This window comes from Chiloscyllium plagiosum, unplaced genomic scaffold, assembly GCF_037043375.1.
Source record: "Chiloscyllium plagiosum isolate Xiang-an unplaced genomic scaffold, Cpla_swu_hap1 HiC_scaffold_33, whole genome shotgun sequence".
Lineage (NCBI taxonomy): Eukaryota > Metazoa > Chordata > Chondrichthyes > Orectolobiformes > Hemiscylliidae > Chiloscyllium > Chiloscyllium plagiosum.
The window spans coordinates 1676021-1697836 of NW_028270171.1; the positions used below are offsets into that span (position 1 = coordinate 1676021).

A 21816-nucleotide genomic window follows, 5' to 3' on the forward strand; every position below is an offset into this window, starting at 1 on the left:
GGGTGTTGGTGGACACCGCGTGCTCCTTCTCCAAGGACACCCGGGCTCTAACGTAACCGCGGAAGAGGGGCAGGCAGTCGGCCCTAACGACCCCCTCCACGGCCCGCTGCCTGGACCTGTTGATGGCCAGTTTGGCCAGGCCCAGGAGCAGACCCACGAGGAGGTCTTCAGACCTGCCCTCCTTCCTCCGTACCGGGTGCCCAAAGATCAGGAGCGTGGGACTGAAGTGCAGCCAAAAACAGAGGAGAAGGTTTTTAAGGAAATCAAAAAGGGAGTGCAAACGCCCACACCCAATATACACGTGGTCCACGGACTCCACAGCACCACAGAACAAGCAGTTGGGCTGGGAGTCCGTGAACCACCGCAACCTGCGGTTGCAGGGGACTGCTGCGTGCAACACCCTCCACCCCAGATCCCCGAGAGAAAGGGGGAGGACTCCCGCGTAGAGAGCCCTCCACTGGGGATCCCCACCGCCCGGTGGCAAATGGGCACGCCAAGGCGTGTCCGGACGGTGGATGAGGGAGAAGAGGTGGATGGTGTGCAGCAGCAGTCTCTACAGGGCCCTTCTTTTCACCTCCTTAAACGAAACAAAATTAAAATTTCGGAGGCGGCTCAGGTTGTGGGGCACAGGCTCCCGCGGGAAGTACGGGACCTTGGGGCCAATGTGAAATTCTGTCCAGGCAGGGGTGATCCCCTGATAATTTTTTTTTTCTTTTTTTTTTCTTTCTTTTTTTTTTTTCTTTTTTTTTTTTTCTTTTTTTTTTCTCTTAATTTAACCCCCACACTACCACCTAAGTGCGGTAGTGCTTATTTTATCCCCAGCACCCATGGTGTGTGTGTGCAGGTGTGAGACACAGTGAAAGACACAAAGTGCGCCAATCTTTATTCAATTTCCACCACCAGGAAGATAGGAAAACACCCGGGTGGCCAGTGACAAGCACTGCCCTTCACATCAAAGGACAGTGCTGTGTGATCAAACAGTGACGGGGAGGGTAGGGACTAAATCAAAATAGAGTTGGAGGGAGAAATGATGCACTCCACTCCCTGCGGCGCCCACCTCTCCCTGAACAACTCCAGGGTGTTGGTGGACACCGCGTGCTCCTTCTCCAAGGACACCCGGGCTCTAACATAACCGCGGAAGAGGGGCAGGCAGTCGGCCCTAACGACCCCCTCCACGGCCCGCTGCCTGGACCTGTTGATGGCCAGTTTGGCCAGGCCCAGGAGCAGAACCACGAGGAGATCTTCAGACCTGCCCTCCTTCCTCCGTACCGGGTGCCCAAAGATCAGGAGCGTGGGACTGAAGTGCAGCCAGAAACAGAGGAGAAGGTTTTTCAGAAAATCAAAAAGGGAGTGCAAACGCCCACACCCAATATACACGTGGTCCACGGACTCCACAGCGCCACAGAACAAGCAGTTGGGCTGGGAGTCAGTGAACCACCGTAATCTGCGGTTGCAGGGGACTGCTGCGTGCAGCACCCTCCACCCCAGATCCCCGAGAGAAAGGGGGAGGACTCCCGCGTAGAGAGCCCTCCACTGGGGATCCCCACCGCCCGGTGGCAAATGGGCACGCCAAGGCGTGTCCGGACGGTGGATGAGGGAGAAGAGGTGGACGGTGTGCAGCAGCAGTCGATACAGGGCCTTTCTCTCCACCTCCCTAAACAAAACAAAATTAAAATTTCGGAGGCGGCTCAGGTTGTGGGGCACAGGCTCCCGCGGGAAGTACGGGACCTTGGGGCCAATGTGAAATTCTGTCCAGGCAGGGGTGATCCCCTGATAATTTTTTTTTTTTTTTCTTTCTTTTCTTTTTACAGTGAAAGACACAAAGTGCACCAATCTTTATTCAATTTCCACCACCAGGAAGATAGGAAAACACCCGGGTGGCCAGTGACAAGCACTGCCCTTCACATCAGGGGACAGTGCTGTGTGATCAAAACAGTGAAGGGGAGGGGAGGGATGGGACTAAATCAAAATAGAATTGGAGGGAGAAATGATGCACTCCACTCCCTGCGGCGCCCACCTCTCCCTGAACAACTCCAGGGTGTTGGTGGACACCGCGTGCTCCTTCTCCAAGGACACCCGGGCTCTAACGTAACCGCGGAAGAGGGGCAGGCAGTCGGCCCTAACGACCCCCTCCACGGCCCGCTGCCTGGACCTGTTGATGGCCAGTTTGGCCAGGCCCAGGAGCAGACCCACGAGGAGGTCTTCAGACCTGCCCTCCTTCCTCCGTACCGGGTGCCCAAAGATCAGGAGCGTGGGACTGAAGTGCAGCCAAAAACAGAGGAGAAGGTTTTTAAGGAAATCAAAAAGGGAGTGCAAACGCCCACACCCAATATACACGTGGTCCACGGACTCCACAGCACCACAGAACAAGCAGTTGGGCTGGGAGTCCGTGAACCACCGCAACCTGCGGTTGCAGGGGACTGCTGCGTGCAACACCCTCCACCCCAGATCCCCGAGAGAAAGGGGGAGGACTCCCGCGTAGAGAGCCCTCCACTGGGGATCCCCACCGCCCGGTGGCAAATGGGCACGCCAAGGCGTGTCCGGACGGTGGATGAGGGAGAAGAGGTGGATGGTGTGCAGCAGCAGTCTCTACAGGGCCCTTCTTTTCACCTCCTTAAACGAAACAAAATTAAAATTTCGGAGGCGGCTCAGGTTGTGGGGCACAGGCTCCCGCGGGAAGTACGGGACCTTGGGGCCAATGTGAAATTCTGTCCAGGCAGGGGTGATCCCCTGATAATATTGGTCAGCCAGGGCTTCCTGATAGGCCCAGGTTAACAAGCTCAATCAAGAACCTCATAGTCAACAAGGTCCAGTTGGTTCCAAACACTGCACACCCGTCCCATTGACATTTTGAAGTTGGCTGGGAACATGTGGGCACTCTGCTGCCTAATGCCATTTCTCAGCAGCCTGTCACACATTCAGAAAGACAGGAAGCAATCTAAATTAAGAGAGCAATAAACCAAAATCAGCAATAGGATCTCATGCTATTTGCAAACGGATATACTTTTAAAACAAATAATCTGCTATCGGATGTTGATGTCGTTGGCAAGACCAGTATTTGACACTCATCGCTTTGAACTGAGCAGCTTGCTGGGTCAATTTGAGGACATTTAAGATTCAACCATATTGATGTCAGTCTGGAGTCACATGTAGATTAGACTAGGTAAGAGCAGAATATTTTGAACCAGATGGGATTTAACAAGCAAATTATGATAGTTTTATGATTGCCACTACCAAGACGAGCTTCAATTCCAGATTTATAAACTGAATATAAAATCCATCAGCTTCTGACATGGGATTTAAACCGATGACCCCAGAACATAAGCCTGTGGCTCAGTTATGAAGGACAGTGGCTACTGGTAAAGTATTTCATATTCATAGAAGAGAATATCGAATAAAGACCAGTTCCCAGAAAACCAACTTACCCACTGACGAGCCAGGTCCAACAAACTCTGCCTTGTGACTCCTGGGAGGATTGTACCATCCAGTGGAGGAGTGAGCAACTCTACCTCTGAGGAGAGAAATGTAGAATCCTTTAACAAACTAGAAAATTAAATTTACTGCCCAAAAAAATCACTGAACAAGTGTGACTGATAGCTAAAGAGATCTCACTGACCATAATTTTACTGCGTGTTTAAAACTAGGGAGCTTTCATGGGCTAACACAACACTTAAAATTTGCAATCTGTTGGTTATTATTGAGAAACACAGATTAAAAGTCAAGAGCCATTGAGTAGGACAGCTGATAATAACACAAAAAGATGGACAGAATCACAAACTAACATTGGATGATGTCAAGCTTGGGCTTTCAGAAGTGTGAAAATGTAAATCATGCAGTTTTACTGTTAATAGAAATCGGGAATCATAACGCATTTTAACATGTCAGTACCAGCACGGTGAGTGAGGAGCTGGAATTACCATGTCACCTACCGCCTTGCTCATTCTTCCAATAAATGAAGATGTTCATAGTTCCCACTTCTGTGAGCTCATGCTTGTCTCCGTAAAGCCACAGAACTTGCTGACAGCCTTGTTTCTGGGCCTCATTCTGAACATATATCGTTGGACCATAATTTCTAGGCAGCAAGAAAATGAGAAGAAAATTCTGTCAGATGTTCACACCTTCAAGTGAGGAAATATTTCAAAATGTTAAGAACATAAAATGCAAGATGCTGAGACTGGGAATGGATTTGGTTGTTACATCTGCACTGAAATATCACTCAACAAATAGCAGTCTTCAAAATCAGAATAATAATAATTTAATCACCTTAACCATTAAGGTTAACTATTTACTCCTGAACAAAGAAATCAGAGAAGTGAACCATTCAGCCCCTCAAACCTGCTCTACCATTCAATAACATCTTGGCTGATCTGACTGTGCCCTTCAGTCCATTTTCCTGTCTACGCCCTTATGAACTTTGGCTCTTTTGTATTTCACAGTCTGTCTGACTCAACCTGAAATATATTCAATGGGTCAACTTCCACTGCCCTCTGGGGACTCAATTCTAAAGGGTAAAACGTCTCTGAAAGAAGAAACTCCTATTCATTGTCATTTTAAATAGGAAACTCTTTATTTTGAAACTATAACCCTTTTGAATTAGGAATTAAAAGCTTGTCTAATGACCATGTAGCCATTGTCAATTGCTGTAAAAACCCATCTGGTTCACTAATGTTCTTTAAGGAAGGAAATCTGCTGTTCTCACCCAGTCGCACTTCCAAATGACTTCAGTAAGGAGGCTGACTTTTAATTGGCTCTCTAGGCCACTTCGGAGATCAATTACAGCAAGTTCAATTCTGGCAGGTCCAAGTGTAAATAGGGGCAGGAAATAAATGCCAGCCTTGATAGCAATGTCTGTGTGTCAATCAAGAATGCATTCAAAAAGTTCTAGAACTTCTTGTTTTTAAAATTGGGACCAAGACATTAGCATCTTAGCATTTATCCTATTGAGCTCCTCAGCATCTTATATATTTTTAGAAGATTAACTCTCGTTTTCTAAACTCCAGTGAGCGTAGGTACAAACTGACAGATCCTTTTCATTCCAGAAATTAACTTTACAAACTTTCTCCGAATTGCGCTAATGTTAAGATTGATGCTGAAGGAATAGATTTTGATGTATGGGACACCAGCACCAGTACTGGGGAATATAAGAACTATATCACTGCGAAATTGTGATTGATTTCTTCTGAACTATGCCGGAACCAGTGTTTTGGCAAGTTATATAACGAGGATATAGAAAGAGCTTTAAATGGCCATAGGATCAGGTTTGGGCAGACATGGTAAATTATATGGAGAAAATAAGGCAAGGTAGCAATAAGAGAATGAAATGATCAAAGTGTGGCAAAAAGGGATAAAGAGTGTAAATTTAACAGTGCACCAGCAGATAAGCTGGAGGTTACAAAATTAATAAAACATCAGAACTAAGGAGGCTATCCCTAAGTGCACAGAATCATAGAATCCGTAAAGTACGGAGACAGGCTGTTCGACCCATTGAGTCTGCACTAACCCACTAAACAGCATCCCACCCAGACCCAGTTCTCCACCCTATCTTGAATATATGTGTAGTTCTGGTCTCTGTAAGGGAGGATATAAATACATTGGAGTTTAAAAAAGTGAGGTGTGATTTGAATGAAGTGTACAAGATCCTGAATGGTCTTGAAAAGGTGGCTGTGGAGAAGATGTTTTCTCTTGTGGGTGAGTCCAAAACCGAGAGATACTGTTTAAAACAGATCTGCCATGATCTTATTAAATGGTGAAGCGGGCTTAATGGGCTATACACCTATTTCTGTTCCTAATACAGATGTAGAAATACAAATTGACTATAGAAATAGAAATAAATATGTATGATCAATAGCCATTAGAGAGACAAGACTATTAGATAACAAATATGGAGATGTGAATGTTCAAGGTACATATTTAAGGATTGGAGCTATGAAAAGTGGAGGGGAATCTCTGTTAAATAAAGATGATATTGCATAATAGAGAGAGAGAGAGAGAGAGATAATCTTAGTTTGGGTCATCTAGATGAAGAATCAATTTGGGTAGAAATTAGCAATACAATGCAGAAGGTGCATGTTGGGATGGTAACAGTAATAGTATTGTAGATTGACATATACAGGAAAAAAATAGTAGGGGCTTGTAAGAAAAGTATTAAAAAATCATGGGTGTTTTAAATCTTCATATAAATTAGACAAATCACATTGGCACAGGTAGCTAATTGAGTGTTTTTGGGACACTTTCATTCTACAGTCAACCAGGGAGTAGGCTATACTGAATCTAGTAATGTGAAATGAGTTAGGATTAATGATTTCACAGTGAAAGGGAAGGGAGCTGGGTCATACATGGATGAATATCACATTCAGTTTGAGGAAGAGAACACTGGATTGAAGACTAGTGTTTTAAACTTAAGTAAGAGCAATTTCAAGGGCATGAAGTCAGAGCTGACTGAAGTGAATTGAGAAATTAGGTTATGGCGTAGATCCCCAGAGATGAAGTGCACACATTGCAGGAAATCTTTCAGAAGACTCAGGGAAGATACTTTCCAGTGAGAAAGAAAGATTCCATGAGAAAATCCATGGCCAATGAAGCAAAAGAGTAAGTACAGCGTTAGTGTACTAGAAAACATGTCTGGGGAATAATAATGGAAAACAAGGAAATGATAAATGAATTGAACATATATTTTCTGTCTCTTTATTGTAGAGCATACAAATAATATCCTAGAAATAATTGTGAATCAGGAACTAAAAGGGAGGGAAGAATTTAAAACATTCGTCAGAAGAAGAAAACTGATAAAAGTATGTGAACTGAAAGCTGACAAGTTCCCACGTCACAAATAGGAGCAGGCCATTTGGCCCATCGAGTCTGTTCCGCTGTTTGATCGTGGTTGATATCTTTCTTAAATCCATTCTCGTACATTCTTCCCATAATCCTTGATCCCCTTAATAATCAAGATCCTATCTACATCGGGTTTAAATAAAATGACTTGGCCTTCACAGTCTTCTGCAGCAATGGGCTCTACTGATTCACAACCCTCTGGCTGAAGAAGTTCCTCCTCATCTCATTCTAAAAGGTTGTCCCTTCACTCTGAGGCCGTGTCCTCAGTCTTAGTCTCTCCGACTGGTGGAAACATCTTCTCCAAATACACTCTAGCCGTGCCTCGAAGTTTTAATGTCATCCTCTCTCATGCTTGTAAACTCCAACCAGTACAGACCCAGAGTCCTCAACCACACGTCAACCAGTCTTCATCCCTGGGATCATTTTTGTAAATCTCCTCTGGACCCCATCCAATGCCAGCACATCCTTCCTTCGATACTGGGCCCAGAATTGCTCACAATATTCTAGATGCGGTCTGACTACAGCCTTATACAGCCTTAGCAGTACATCTCTGTTCTTGTATTCTGGTCCCAATGGGCCTCATCCTAGAGTTTTAAGAGAAGCAGCTGATGAGATAGTAAATGCATTGGTTTCAATTTTCAAATTTCCCTAGCTTCTGGAAAAGTTTTGTCAGGTTGGAAACTAGAGAGTGCCACTTTTTTACTCAAAAAAAAAAGTAGGAAACTACAGGCCAGTTAGCTTCACATCTGACATACGGAAAATGCCAGAATCTTTCATTGAGGAGGACAAAGTGAGGAGTTTAGAAAATCTCAAGGCTTGATGTCAACATGGTTTTGTGAAGGAAAATTTTGTTTGACTGACGTTTTGGAGTTTTTTGAAGTAACAAACAATTTGGATTGAGGGGGGACTGGTTAATGTGGTAAAATTATTTTTGTAAAGTTTTCTATGTAAACTAGGCGCTCATGTTTTAGGAGATAATATAATAGAGTAGATACAGGACTGATTAATTTACAGGAAATAGAGAATAAGCATAAATTCATCTTGTTTCAGTTGCCAAGGTGCAAGGAATAGAGTGATGCAGGGATCAGTGCTGATTTACAAGCTATTTCAATATGTACGAAGGGACTGATGTGCGGTTACTAAATTTGGAGATGACACAAATATTGGCTGGAAATGAAGTGGACATAATGAGCCAGAAAAGTGATACAGATAGGTAAAGTGAATGGGTGAAAAATTTGACAAATAAAGTGTCATCCCTCTATTGAGGGGGATTGTAGAGCTTAAAGGGAGCTAGGGGCCCTGGCACATGAATCGCAAAGTTAATATGTCAGTACAAGTGAATAAGTAAGCAAGCACATGGAACATTGTTGTTTACAGCAATATATACTTTGCTACAGTTATCAAGAGCATTGCTGAGTCCGCAACTGAGCTAGTGTGCTCATTTCAGTTTCCTTATTTAAAGAAAGGTTTTAAAAGCACTTCAGAGAATGTTCACTGAGACCCCTTTCATAAAACAACGCTAACTTTGTCTGGTTGTATTATAACTTTCAAAACGTTCTGTCCTAGTTTGTCCCCTCTGACTGCTGTCACATTATCCTCATTACAGTTGGTGACGAACTGCAGCAAAACTGCAAGCAGACTCAGATAACTGGCTGTACAAGAAATTGTAGCTGATGGGAATTTAGTTACTGGGTTGGTAACTGAGAGGAAATGCTATACCACCAAATCTAATGTTCATCTGATGCTAATACAGAACCATCCAGTAAGATCTGAATAATGGGCCCTTGTGTTTTTCCTAGCCCATCATTGTTAATGCTGACTAGAGGATAGACTGGAAATCAAATCTGGGAACTGTAAGGTCCTGACCTCACTAAGGTGCGTCTTACCTGTTCGACCATGTACGACATGGTGTTTTCTCCATCATAGAGTGAGAAACAAGTTTTTTATAAAAATTTGATCTGAAAATCATCTTCATTTGTTCAACATTACTTACCCTCCCATTTTGCAGTCACCTACGCCGCCTTTCCAAGCACGTACAAAATTGGGATCAGCAAGCAATGAGACAGGGTTGAAACTTCCTGTGGCAAAATATGGTCCAACAGGCCCAATGATAACAAAGAGTAGGGCATGATTAGCTCGAGACACCCCAAGGGAAGGCTGGGAAAAAATGTATATATGGAAATATGAAAGCATGTTCCACTCATTGCAGCTTCATGACAAATGTTTAATGAGAACTTCTTGGTGTAAACTTCCCTGCAAATGGAGATCAATAACTTGCTGACCAAATGCACAACAGCAGGAATGAGAAGTACAGATGGGACTTAAAACATCAGCTGTGTATTTGTGTACAAAGAAGGTTCAGAATTTGAGAAAGTACACAGAATGTGATTACGTATAGCACTGGTGAGTGAATAAGTGACATGGAAACAAGATTAGGGCTTGTAAAAGGACAAGGGATAAGTTTATAGAAAAGCATTTTAAAGCAAAGGAATGTATTACCACAATCAGAAACTGAAGCTGAGACAATAAAAATTATTTAAAGGGAAATGGACAAGCAATAGTTTGGATTTGTAAAGTACATTTCTTGAAGTGTTCTAAGATACTTCACATGGCAGAAAGTAGCAAGTGAGATTGGGAGGATTTGGGCAATATATTTAAAATGTGCTCAAAAATATCCAAAAGAAAGGAATCTTTTAAAGGGAGGAAGGAAATCAAGAATAAAATTATCCAGAGCACAGAAAAGAGAAAAATGGGTTTAAAGTTGGTAGCTCTAGTGTGGAACCAGCACTGTCACAAAGACAGCTGGGCGAATCACCTCTGACTATATTGAATAATCTGTGATTTCAGTCTCCAGGAGGAAGATCATGTGACATAGAAGCATCTAAAGAATGATCAGTTGTGATGAACTTGTTTCTGTAGGATTTCTCCTTCAGTGCAAGCATAACATTGGCAAGCAAATCCGCTAAACAATACTCTAGACATACTCCAACTTAAAACATGAAAAACAAAGGCTTCATACCTCAGTTCCAATGAAAGTGGGCCGGATATAGAGACTTGCTGTGTCAGAATATGGGACCCATTCTCTGTCAACTTCAATGAGCTTTCGGATGCACTCCATGAGTTCTTCTTTGTCAAAGCCCTAAAATACAGATAAGCTTCAGAAACTCTGACAATGCAGAGCCTCTATACTCCTGAGGGCAACCCAACAGATCGCATCATTTCAGAACAACATGGACAATTGCAGTAGACTAGAAATCTGCATTCTGAGAAAGAACAGATGTTGCTGGCTAAGAGAACACCATGCTGCTGTGTGTTTCTGAGAATAGAATGAAAATATATTGTCATTACAGTATAAATGAAGCTTTTCCTTCCTACGCATGTATTTGATCTGGAACCGACAAACAGCCAAATGTGTGGCTTAGTTTCATATTACACATGAATGGTGACACTGTCAATGGAATATGCCGTTAGTACTGCATTAGTGTGTGCAAATGGTGGCACGTACTTTGAATGGTGCAAATCAACAGTCACATTTAGCAAATAATAAGTTGGAGTGGATTTAGAAATGTATTGGAATGGAGTGAGGCATTTAACTCATTAAAGAAAGTTCAGTTGTTTTGCTTTTCCTAAATTGTTTCAAACTCAGAAATTGATTCGACTCTGCTACAGAAGGAGCTGGTTAGTGAGCGAGTTTCTGGTAAGTTACTAGAGTTTATTTTATGCTTAAGGTTCAGCATAAAATAGCAACTGGTGGTTGCTGATACTGATGTTATTCAATTTTATATTGACTTGTAAGTAGTTACTTGTACCACATTAAGGATGGCAAGACAGGTAACGTACTACAAGTGCAGCACGGAAGAGTTCCTGGATGCAACCCAGATCTAGAGTAAACATATTTATGGCAAGTGTTTGCAGTTTGAGCAGCTTTGGCTCAGAATGTCCGAGCAGGATGCTGACCCACAGACAATACAATGTTGTAGAGAAGGGTAAGGTTACCCAGATTCTTTGGACCAGGAGGCAGTCGTACCAGTTGGGTTGGGTTGTCTAATTTGGTCAGTGTTCATGCACAGAAGAGTGTGACTGTAAGTGAGGCAGATGAGGCGACCCAGACAGCAGGAGGACAGGAACCTCAGCTTTTGACACCATTCAACAGGTTTGACGCTCTACAGAGAGCTGAGCCAACTGACCAATCATAATGATACGGGAAACATAAGAACTCCATCTGCCAGACCTTTGCCCACTCACTTAAAGCCCACTCACTATGTTCTTCTGCAAAGTTCCACAGTCCTCTACCACTCACCTTGGTTTCATCGGCAAACTTTGACACACTACACATGGTCCCAAACATCAAATCATCTATATAAACTGTGAATAATTGCACTCCAAACACTGATCCCTGAGGCACACCACTCGTCACTGATTGCCAACCAGAAAAGCATTCATTTATCCCCAGTCTTTGCTTCCTGTTAGTCAACTAATCGTCTACCCATGCTAATACTTTACCCATAACATCTTGCATCTTTATCTTAAGAGGAGGGATTAAGAAAGAATGTAGTGGAATTTAAGCTGCAATAGCACCGCTGTCCGATTCCAACCTCGGGCAACTGTCTGTGTGGACTTTGCATGTTCTCCCTGTATCTGTGTGGGTTTCCTCCAGGTGCTCCAGTTTCCTGATGTCCCGATGGTGGTGTTGCAGACCCGATGGCAGGGTTCAGAATAACAGCCCCAGGGCTGGACAGAACTTTACAGGTTTGTTTGTGGGGGAAGGGGGAGGAGGAAAAGGAAGCAATCTCTACATTTTGACTCAGTTGCATCACTATTTGGGAAAGGATAAAATTTGGGAAGATGTGGTAAATCAGAATACGGTCAAGGACAAAGACAGAAAGGTATTAGTATGGGAAATGATAAACAGATTATGACAGGAAGGGATGGAGAGTTTGAGTCAAATAATAAACTAACAGACAGGACTAGAGTTTACAGAGACAGCAAAGGAATAAAACTAAAGGCTCTATGTGAATGCACATAACATTCAAAACAAAATAGGTGAACCTGAGATTGACAATAAAAATAAATAAGTGTGAACTGATAGCGATTACAGAGACATAGCTACAGACTGACACGGATTGGGATCTTGAAGGAAAGTCGGGAAACTAGAAAAAGGTGGAGGTGTCACTCTGTTAGTTAACAATAGCATTAAAACAATCGAAAGGAATGATTTAAGTTCAGGAAACCATGATGTGGATGTATTTTGTGTAAAAATGAGAAAAAACAAATCAGAGAATCCCCAAAGTGTGGAAGCAGGCCATTCAACCTTTCTAGTCCACACTGTCCCTCTGAAGGGCATCCCATCCCTCCTACCCCTGCATTGCCCAGAGCTAATCCATCTACCCTGCACATCTCTGGACACTATGGGCAATTTAGCATGGCCAAACCATTTAACCTGCACATCTTTGGACTGTGGGAAGAAACCCACACAGACACAGGGAGAGTGTGCAAACTCCACACAGACAATTGCTTGAAGTGGAATTGAACCGTGGTCCCTGGCGCTGTGAGACAGAAATGTTAACCACTGAGCCACCGTACTATTGGTGAGGTTATTTGTGGTAATGGTGTACAGGCCCCCCTAATAGAAACTACATGGTAATTTGGATTATAAAGAAAGAAATAATGAAGTCTTCACAGAAAGGCACAGTAATAATCATGGACAATTTTAATTACCACATGAAATGGAAAAATCATGCAAGCAAAGGGAGTCTAGATGAGGAGCTCAGAGTGTTTTCAGGATTGCTTCATAGAACAGCACATACTGGCACCAACCAGGGATCAGACTGGTCTAGACCTGATTTTGTGCAATGAGTTGGATTAATTAGTGACTCACAGTGAAGACACTCCTTGATAATAGCAACCATAATATGACAGAATTTTACATTCAGTTTGAAGGAGAGAGGAATGGATAAAGCACACTCTTTAAACAAGGATAATTGTGAGGCCATGAAAGATGACTAAAGTTAATTTGCAAAATTTGGTTCAAGGAAAAGTCAATGGAGTGGCAGATATTTAAGAGGCTACTTCAGAATTCACAAGTAGATACATTCCAACAACTAAGAAAAATCCCAAGGGACAGACCCAGCAGTGGTGGTTAACCGGTAAAGGTCAAATACAGAATAAACTCTAAAGAAAAAGCATATAGTTGTACAGAGATGGGGCTATGTCAGAAGACTGGATGGTATTTTAAAATCAATAAAGAATAACCAACAAATGAAGAAAAAAAAAATAAAGGAAAACTAATCAAAAGTATAAAACAAAATGGTAAGAGTTTCTATAATTATTTAAAGAAGAATTATCAAAGTGAGTGTTGGTCCTATAGAAAGTGAGATTTAGAATTAATATTAAAAAATAAGACAAAGCTTTGGAAAAATATCGGGAATGTGGAGGTTGGCTAACGTGGTGCCACTGTTTAAGAAGGACGGTAAAGACAAGCCAGGGAACTATAGACCGGTGAGCCTGACCTCGGTGGTGGGCAAGTTGTTGGAGAGAATCCTGAGGGACAGGATGTACATGTATTTGGAAAGGCAAAGACTGATTCAGGATAGTCAACATGGCTTTGTGCGTGGGAAATCATGTCTCACAAACTTGATTGAGTTTTTTGAAGAAGTAACAAAGAAGATTGATGAGGGCAGAGCAGTAGATGTGATCTATATGGATTTCAGTAAGGCGTTCGACAAGGTTCTCCATGGGAGACTGATTAGCAAGGTTAGATCTCATGGAATACAGGGAGAACTAGCCATTTGGATACAGAACTGGCTCAAAGGTAGAAGACAGAGGGTGGTAGTGGAGGGTTGTTTTTCAGACTGGAGGCCTGTGACCAGTGGAGTGCCACAAGGATCGGTGCTGGGTCCATTACTTTTTATCATTTACATAAATGACTTGGATGTGAGCATAAGAGATACAGTTAGTAAGTTTGCAGATGACACCAAAATTGGAGGTGTAGTGGACAGCAAACAGGGTTACCTCAGATTACAACAAGATCTGGACTACATGGGCCATAGGGCTGAGAAGTGGCAGATGGAGTTTAATTCAGATAAATGCGAGGTGCTGCATTTTGGGAAAGCAAATCTTAGCAGGACTTATACACTTAATGGTAAAGTCCTAGGGAGTGTTGCTGAACAGAGACCTTGGAGTGCAGGTTCATAGCTGCTTGAAAGTGGAGTCACAGGTAGATAGGTTAGTGAAGAAGGCGTTTGGTATGCTTTTCTTTATTGGTCAGAGTATTGAGTACAGGAGTTGGAAGGTCATGTTGCGGCTGTACAAGACATCGGTTAGGCCACTATTGGAATATTGCGTGCAATTCTGGTCTCCTTCCTATCGGAAAGATGCTGTGAAACTTGAAAGGGTTCGGAAAAGATTTACAAGGACGTTGCCAGGGTTGGAGGATCTGAGCTACAGGAAGAGGCTGAACAGGCTGGGGTTGTTTTCCCTGGAGCGTCGGAGGCGGAGGGGTGACCTTATAGAGGTTTACAAAATTATGGGGCATGGATAGGGTAAATAGACAAAGTCTTTTCCCTGGGGTCGGGGAGTCCAGAACTAGAGGGCATAGGTTTAGGGTGAGAGGGGAAAGATAAAAAAGAGACCTAAGGGGCAACTTTTCACACAGAGGGTGGTACATGTATGGAATGAGCTGCCAGAGGATGTGGTGGAAGCTGGTAAAATTGCAACATTTAAGAGGCATTTGGATAGGTATATGAATAGGAAGGGTTTGGAGGGATATGGGCCGGGCGCTGGCAGGTGGGACTAGATTGGGTTGGGATATCTGGTTGGCATGGACAGGTTGGACTGAAGGGTCTGTTTCCATGCTGTACATCTCTATGACTCTATAATTAAGAGGGCTGAAAGGAGTCATGAGAGTCATGAGCAAACAGGGTTAAGGAAAATCCCAAAGCCTTTTTTTCATATATAAGGAGCAAAAGGCTACTCAAAAACCAAGGAGGAAAGTTATGCGTGGAGCCAGAGAAAATGGGCGAGATTCTTAATGAGTATTTTGCATTGGTATTCACTGAGGAGAGGGACATGACAGATATTGAGGTTAGATGTTTGAGTACTCTCGGTCAAGTCGGCATAAGGAGGGAGAATGTGTTGGGTATTCTAAAATGCATTAAGGTAGACAAGTCCCCATGTTCAGATGGTATTGACCTGGGTTACTGAGGGAAGTGAGAGAGGAAATAGCTGGGGCTTTAACAGATATCTTTGCAACATCCTTGAACAGGTGAGGTCCCGGAGGACTGATGAATTGCTAATGTTGTCCCCTTGTTTAAGAAGGGTAGCAGGGATACTCCAGGTAATTATAGACCAGTGAGTCTGACGTCAGTGATAGGGAAGCTGCTGGATCAGATACAGAGGGATAGGATCTATTCCCATTTGGAAGAAAATGGACTTATCAGTGATAGCTACATGGTTTTGTGCAGGGAAGGTCATGTATTACAAACTTAATAGAATTCTTTGAGAAGGTGACAAAGTTGATTGATTGGGGAAGGGCTGTAGATGTCATATACATGGACTTTAGTAAGGTTTTGATAAAGTTCCCCATGGTCGGCTCATGGAGAACAAGAAGACACATAGGGTCCAGGGTGTTCTAGCTAGATGGATAGAGAAGTGGCTGGGCAACAGAGAGTAGTAGTGGAAGGGAGTTTCTCCAAATGGAGACCTGTGACCAGTGGTGTTCCACAGGGATCCGTGCCAGGACCACTTTTATTTGTGATATACATAAATGTTTTGGGGGAAGGTATCAATTGCCACCAAGATTGGTGGAACAGCAGATAGTGAAGGGGACTGTCAGAGAATGCAGTAGAATATAGATAGATTGGAGAGATGGGCAGAGAAATGGCAGGTGGAGTCCAATCTGGGCAAGTGCGAGGTGATGCATTTTGGAAGATCCAATTCAAGAACGAACAATACAGTAAATGGAAAATTCCTGCGGAAAATTGATGTTCACAGGGATCTGGGTGTTCAGGTCCTTTGTACCCTGAAGGTGGCAATGCAGGTCAGCAAAATGGTCAAGAAGACATACAACATGCTTTCCTTCATCAGACGGGGTATTGAGTACAAGAGTTGGCAGGCCTTGTTACAGTTGTATAGGACTTTGGTCCGGCCACATTTGGAATACTGCGTACAGTTCTGGTTGCCACATTACCAAAAGGATGTGGCTGCTTTGGAGAGAGTGCAGAGGAAGTTCACCAGGATGTTGCCTGGTATGGAGGGTGCTAGATATGAGGAGAGGTTGAGTAGATTAGGATTATTTTCATTAGAAGACGGAGGTTGAGGGGGGAATCCGATTGAGGTCTACAAAATCATGAGGTGTAGACAGGGTGGATAGCGAGAAGCTTTTTCCCAGAGTGGGGGACTCAAGTACTAGGGGCCATGAGTTCAAAGTGAGAGGGGAAAGGTTTAGGGGAGATACGCGTGGAAAGTTCTTCAAGCAGAGGGTGGTGGGGGCCTGGAACACGTTGCCAGTGGGGGTGGTAGGGGTGGGAATGATAGAGTAATTTAAGATGTATCTAGACAGATACATGAATGGGCAGGGAACAGAGGGATACAGACTCTTAGAAAATAGGTGACAGGTTTAGATAGAGGATATGGATCGGCGCAGGCTTGGAGGGCTGAAGGGCCTGTTCCTGTGCTGCCAGGTTCTTTGTTCTAAGTAAGGAAATGGCAGATTAATTGAACAGATACTTTGCATTAATCTTCATTATAGATACTTTAATCAACTTGTTGGACATGCTGTGACAAATCTCCAGTGCAGGTGGGACTTTAACCGGGATCTTCTGGTTCAGAGGTGGTGATGCTATCCAATTTGTAGAAAAGATTGTAGAAAAGTCATTTGTGAACAAGAAATAAGGAACAAACAAAGGGATGTGGTAATGTTAAATGAGTGAGCAAATGGAGCATAATGTAGGAAATTGTTAAATTGTCCATTTTGGCAGGAAGAGTAAAAAGAAGCATAAATCTGAATGGTGAGAGATTGCAGAGCTCAGAGATGTACAGATGGCTGTCCTCGTCCATGAATCACAAAATGTTACTGTCCGGGTACAACAAGTAATTAGGAAAGTAATTGAATACAAAAGTAGCAAAGTTGTGCTTCAATTATATAGGGCACTGGTGAGACTGCATCTGTGTACAGCATTGATCTCCTCACTTAAGGAAAAATGTGATTACGTTGGAAGGAGTTCAGTGAAACTTTACCAGACTAATACCCGGAATGGGGGTGGAGGGATGTGTGTTATGAAAAAGGATTGGATGAGATCAGATTGTATCTGCTGAATTTTGGAAGAGTAAAACGTGACTTCATGAAACATATAAGATCCTGAGGGGAGTGACAGGAAGTATGTGGAAAATCTTTCTTCTTATGGGAGAATCTAGAACTCGTTGATCACTGTTTACAATTCAGAGGTTGTCCATTTTAAACACAGCTTAGGCAATTTTTTTTCCTCTCAGCGTGAGGCACCCTTTGGAACTCTCTTCTTACAAACCTGGTGGAAGCAGAGACATAGTCATAGGCAGGGACAAAGTAAAGGGATGAAAGGTTACCAGGGACAGGCAGGAATATGGATTTGAGGTTATGGTTAGATCAAGTATAATATTATTGAATTGGTGGAGCCAAATGGACATCTCCTGCTCCTAACTCATATGTTCATAAGGTGAGCACTTTGAGATGTTCCTGTGAGACAGTTTTAGACACCATATGAACTAACATCTGTCTTTTTCATTCTTTATGCAATTAATGTACAACACATTGAAATGTCCTTTGTCCTACATACCGGCAGACATGCTCGGAGCGCTGATCGATGCATTCGTTCCATATTCAAATCGGGTCGGAACATGCGAATCTTGTTGTCTATCCCTCGGAAAGCTTTCATACCTTCGAACAGCTTTTGGATAAAAACAGCAGTGAAAAGATATCTGAGTTCAAGCTATAATTATTCATCAATGCTTCAACTGCATTGCTGAAGAACACAAGAATAAATTAATTACACCCACTTATTTCATTTGCATCTCCTTCCAGAACCCCAGCACCAATTGGAGTGTGTGAGCAACTTATCTGTGGCAGAGGTGAGATAGTGGAGAGGGAGTGGGCAAAGGCACAGGGTCTACAGTTCCTTTGGAGACAGCGCAGAGAGTGAACTGAACTTCCAGTTGGATTTATTCATGGCTACTGGGATTGTAAAAGCCACAGTTACTGTAACAGTGCATATGTTTCATCATTTTTTTTTCCTGGTCTGAAGTTGAGTGGACAAGTGACTGAGAGGTTAGCTTCTCTGATTGCCCTTCCCTCTAGATCTCTACTAAGTGTTTCATTAAGGGTGCATGCTGATATTGACATGCAAAGGTTAGTAAGAGTGGATTCAGGCTACATCACTGATTGTTTAAATACATTACTGTTTTGTAACTTGTAGAGACCATTGTGAGCGAGCAGGGAAATGAGGTTGTAAATAGTTGCATATACACCAATCATCCAGTTTGTCAACTATCCTAAAATTAAAGGGATAGAAGAGACACTTGCTGAAAACCATTCTGCAAACTAAAAATGGCTAATATAGGGATCAGCTACAAAGAAAGCTTTACATTCTAAGCCCAAATGGTGAATGGTCTAGGTAGAAAGGATATAAAACAGAAACAGTTGGGAACACATTGCAGCTAAACATCTGCAAGAAATAAAGGTCTAATGTTTTGCATATCAATCCTTTTTCAAATTGGAGATACAACTAGGAAATGAGAACAGAAGGGGAGGCCAACAGGAAAATGTCAAGAGTCAGGTGTTTATCACAAAGTAACAGTTAACAGGTCTAATGGTTTCTGAATTATTATTAAAAATAAATACTATAAAGAAGAGGAAAACTGGTAATCATAACATAAATATTATCTTGCTCAGCTTTTTAAAAAGTGTATTAGAAAGGGAAAATGAACTAAAAAGTTCCAAGACACAAAAGCATAAATAGTGGATGGATGGAGTTAAATAGGGTAGTACATTGGGTCAGAAAGTTTGAACCATTTTACACTTGGCAGTGCCTTGATTTGAATAATGAGATACTGCCCCAAAATTTAAATTCCCCACCTCATGAGTACTGTAAAGAAAACTTACCTCAATAGAATAATGCAGGGCTGAAGATGCTGGGTGCAGTGAGAGATTCTGTAGGGGTTTAATAAGTGGCTTATCCCATCCTTTTTCTGCACTCCATTCTATTGTCAACATATGATCTGAAAATGACTTTCCAAACACCAACTTGCTGTTGACAGGCTTCTCCTTGGGGTGTTTGGAAATCTCAATCTGTAAATCAGCAGCCTATACATGGGAGAAAGAGAGTTAACCAGCGTGCCTTCTTAAAGGCAGTGTGATGATATAACGACAAGCTTAACAACAAGCTATTACAAAAGAAATAGACTCTAGAAGCTGGTAATTCAAAATCTATACTAGAAACATCTGTGCAGAGTGAAATAGAGTTAACAGTCAGATCAGTAACCTTTTGCACAGCCCCAATCAATGTAACATGATACTCTTCTGAAGTTTAAATTTGCCACCTCACGGCCACTGTAAGGATACTTCTCTGGATTAGTGCAGAGCTAGAGATGCTGGATGTAGTAAGAGATTCTGTAGAGATTTAGATTAGATTAGATACTCTACAGTATGGAAATTCATACAAGGTTCATCCCACCCTTTCAACACACTCCATTTTATTGTCGACATATGATCAGATGCTCTTGTTGTGGGGAAAAAATCACCAGTCTCGGAGTCAGAATCGGGATTCAACGACAGAGTTTATTGTACAAAGAAAGCGGAGCTCTGGGGTGGGGGGAGAGAGAGAGAGAGAGACATCCAGCAGCACGGCTGTCAGCTGTGAGCCTGCTCTCCCCCTTGGAGCGCATGTCCTACTCTCCCCCTCGGAGCACATGTTACAGTATTTTATACATTTCATGGTATAATGGTCCAAATATCCAGTCTTTATTTATACAGCATGGCTTGTTTGGAGAAAACATTACAAAGTCATGGTCAGTTTCACAGGAATGTTACAGAGTCATTGTCAGTTTCAGAGGAATGTTACAAAGTCACTGTCAGTTTCAGCAGCTATGAGGAAGTTCATTGCTCTAGTAATTGGTCGTGATCGTTTGGAGGGCAGTAGACGTTACTGACGTGAATTCTCTCCCCCATCCGTCTTAAACTAATTATCTATGTTCTGCGTCTATTGTACTGGTATCCTGTTGGCCTCAGGCAGTATCTGTGTATGCTTCGCTGTTCTTTTCCATGTAATGACGCAGCGGCCATCTTGTGTGCTACATAACAACGTATGGCTCAGCGGCCATCTTGTGTCTGTGTGCCCTGTGTCAGCATGCCCTGAATCAACTCCCACTTCACTTTTATGAGAGAGCAGCCCATGATGCCTATGATGCCTTTACCCCTTTAATATACACAGCACTTCAGATTGCTAAACCATGCAGTATCGCGAAAGTGAGGACTGCAGATGCTGGAGATCTGAGTCAAGATTAGAGTGGTGCTGGAAAAGTACAGCAGGTCAGGCAGCATCCAAGGAGCAGGAAAATCCCCTCATCTACTACCTTGGAACACTTCAGCCCCAGGGCATCAATGGACCAGTTTTCCCATTTCTCCTCCCCTACCTTATCCCAGTTCCAACCTGCCAGTTACCCTCATGACCTGTCCCATTCTGCCAATCTTCCTTCCAATCTATCCAGTCCACCCTCTGGCTGACCTATCACCTTTATCCCCACCTCCATCCACCTATTGCACTCTTAGCTATCTTCTCCCTAACCCTACCCCCTCCCATTTATCTCTCCACCTTGGAGGCTCCCAGCCTCATTCCTGATGAAGGGCTTTTGCCTGAAACATCAATTTTCCTGCTCCTCGGATGCTGCCTGACCTGCTGTGCTTTTCCAGCACCACTCTAATTTTGACTCTGAACGCCAGCATCTGCAGATCTTAATTTCACCATATGTCCATTCTGTAATGAATAACTTAGTCAATGCAGGAAGTCCTCAGGTTATGAACGAGTTCTGTTTTCAAGTGTGTTCATAAGTCGAATTTGTATGTAAGTCAGAACAGTTATGTATGGTTCATATCTAGTGTCAATTAGTAAACTGTTTGTCTTAGTATCTAGTATATATTTTACCTAAAACATCTTGAATATAACAATACAGTAATAATAATAAATGTAACTACAATGCAGTATAGAATTTATAATTGACAGAGAGAGAGAAAAATGTGTGTGTGTGTGTGTGTTTGTGTGTAGGTACGACGAACCGCTGAAAATGCGCAGTGTTTTGAACGTCGTGCAAAGTAGTTTGCCCGTTCGTTATTACGAACCATTGTATGTAAGTCGATGTTTTAAAATATAGGCTTTACGAAGGACGATTTGTAAGTATGGGCACTCGTAACCCGGGGAAAGCCTATATTTCATTGTAAAAGGATAATTCAACTCAACAGAAGATGCAGTACAGAGTGTCAAGTGACTTTCTTTTATGTTTTCTGTACACCCACAGTGACTGATTTAGCCAGGGCATGTCCCTGGGTAAAAACTTGAAATGTAACTGATGTGTTCAGGTGCTGATAACTGCACCTCTCTTTAAATTACATGAAAGACACTCAGAGCAAAAATACCTGATAGACTTGTTGGCTTTAAAGATAGAAATCTAAAGAAAAGTATTTGGAAGCTATTTAAAACTGGAATGCTGATGGAAAGATCAAGCACTCCCCATTGTGAGCCAATTGCTTAGCTCATCTAACCATCTAGACAAAGCCATGTGATATAAACTGGCTTGAGATAAGAAACAGAGTCAAAAGGTATGGCGCTGGAAAAGCACAGCAGGTCAGGCAGCGTCTGAGGAGCAGGAGAGTCAATGTTTCAGGCAGTGATCAGGAATCATCACTGACATTTTCAGAAATTTAGGTATATCCTTTGTAATCACCTTTCTTGCATGTGTGGATTT

At 42.7% G+C, this 21816-nt stretch overlaps 1 protein-coding gene across 1 annotated transcript in view; it reads right to left on the minus strand.

Moving 5' to 3' along the window:
• The window catches only part of LOC122542074 (branched chain amino acid transaminase 2), a 67609-nt gene that overhangs the window by 23708 nt on the left and 22085 nt on the right, over positions 1–21816 (minus strand). Inside the window, exons 3-8 of the mRNA XM_043679394.2 lie at positions 18962–19162; positions 17640–17750; positions 9848–9967; positions 8822–8985; positions 3930–4072; positions 3426–3511 (exon numbers count right to left, since the gene is read on the minus strand). Coding sequence (XP_043535329.1) covers positions 3426–3511; positions 3930–4072; positions 8822–8985; positions 9848–9967; positions 17640–17750; positions 18962–19162 — 825 coding nt within the window. The remainder of the gene's footprint in view (positions 1–3425; positions 3512–3929; positions 4073–8821; positions 8986–9847; positions 9968–17639; positions 17751–18961; positions 19163–21816) is intronic.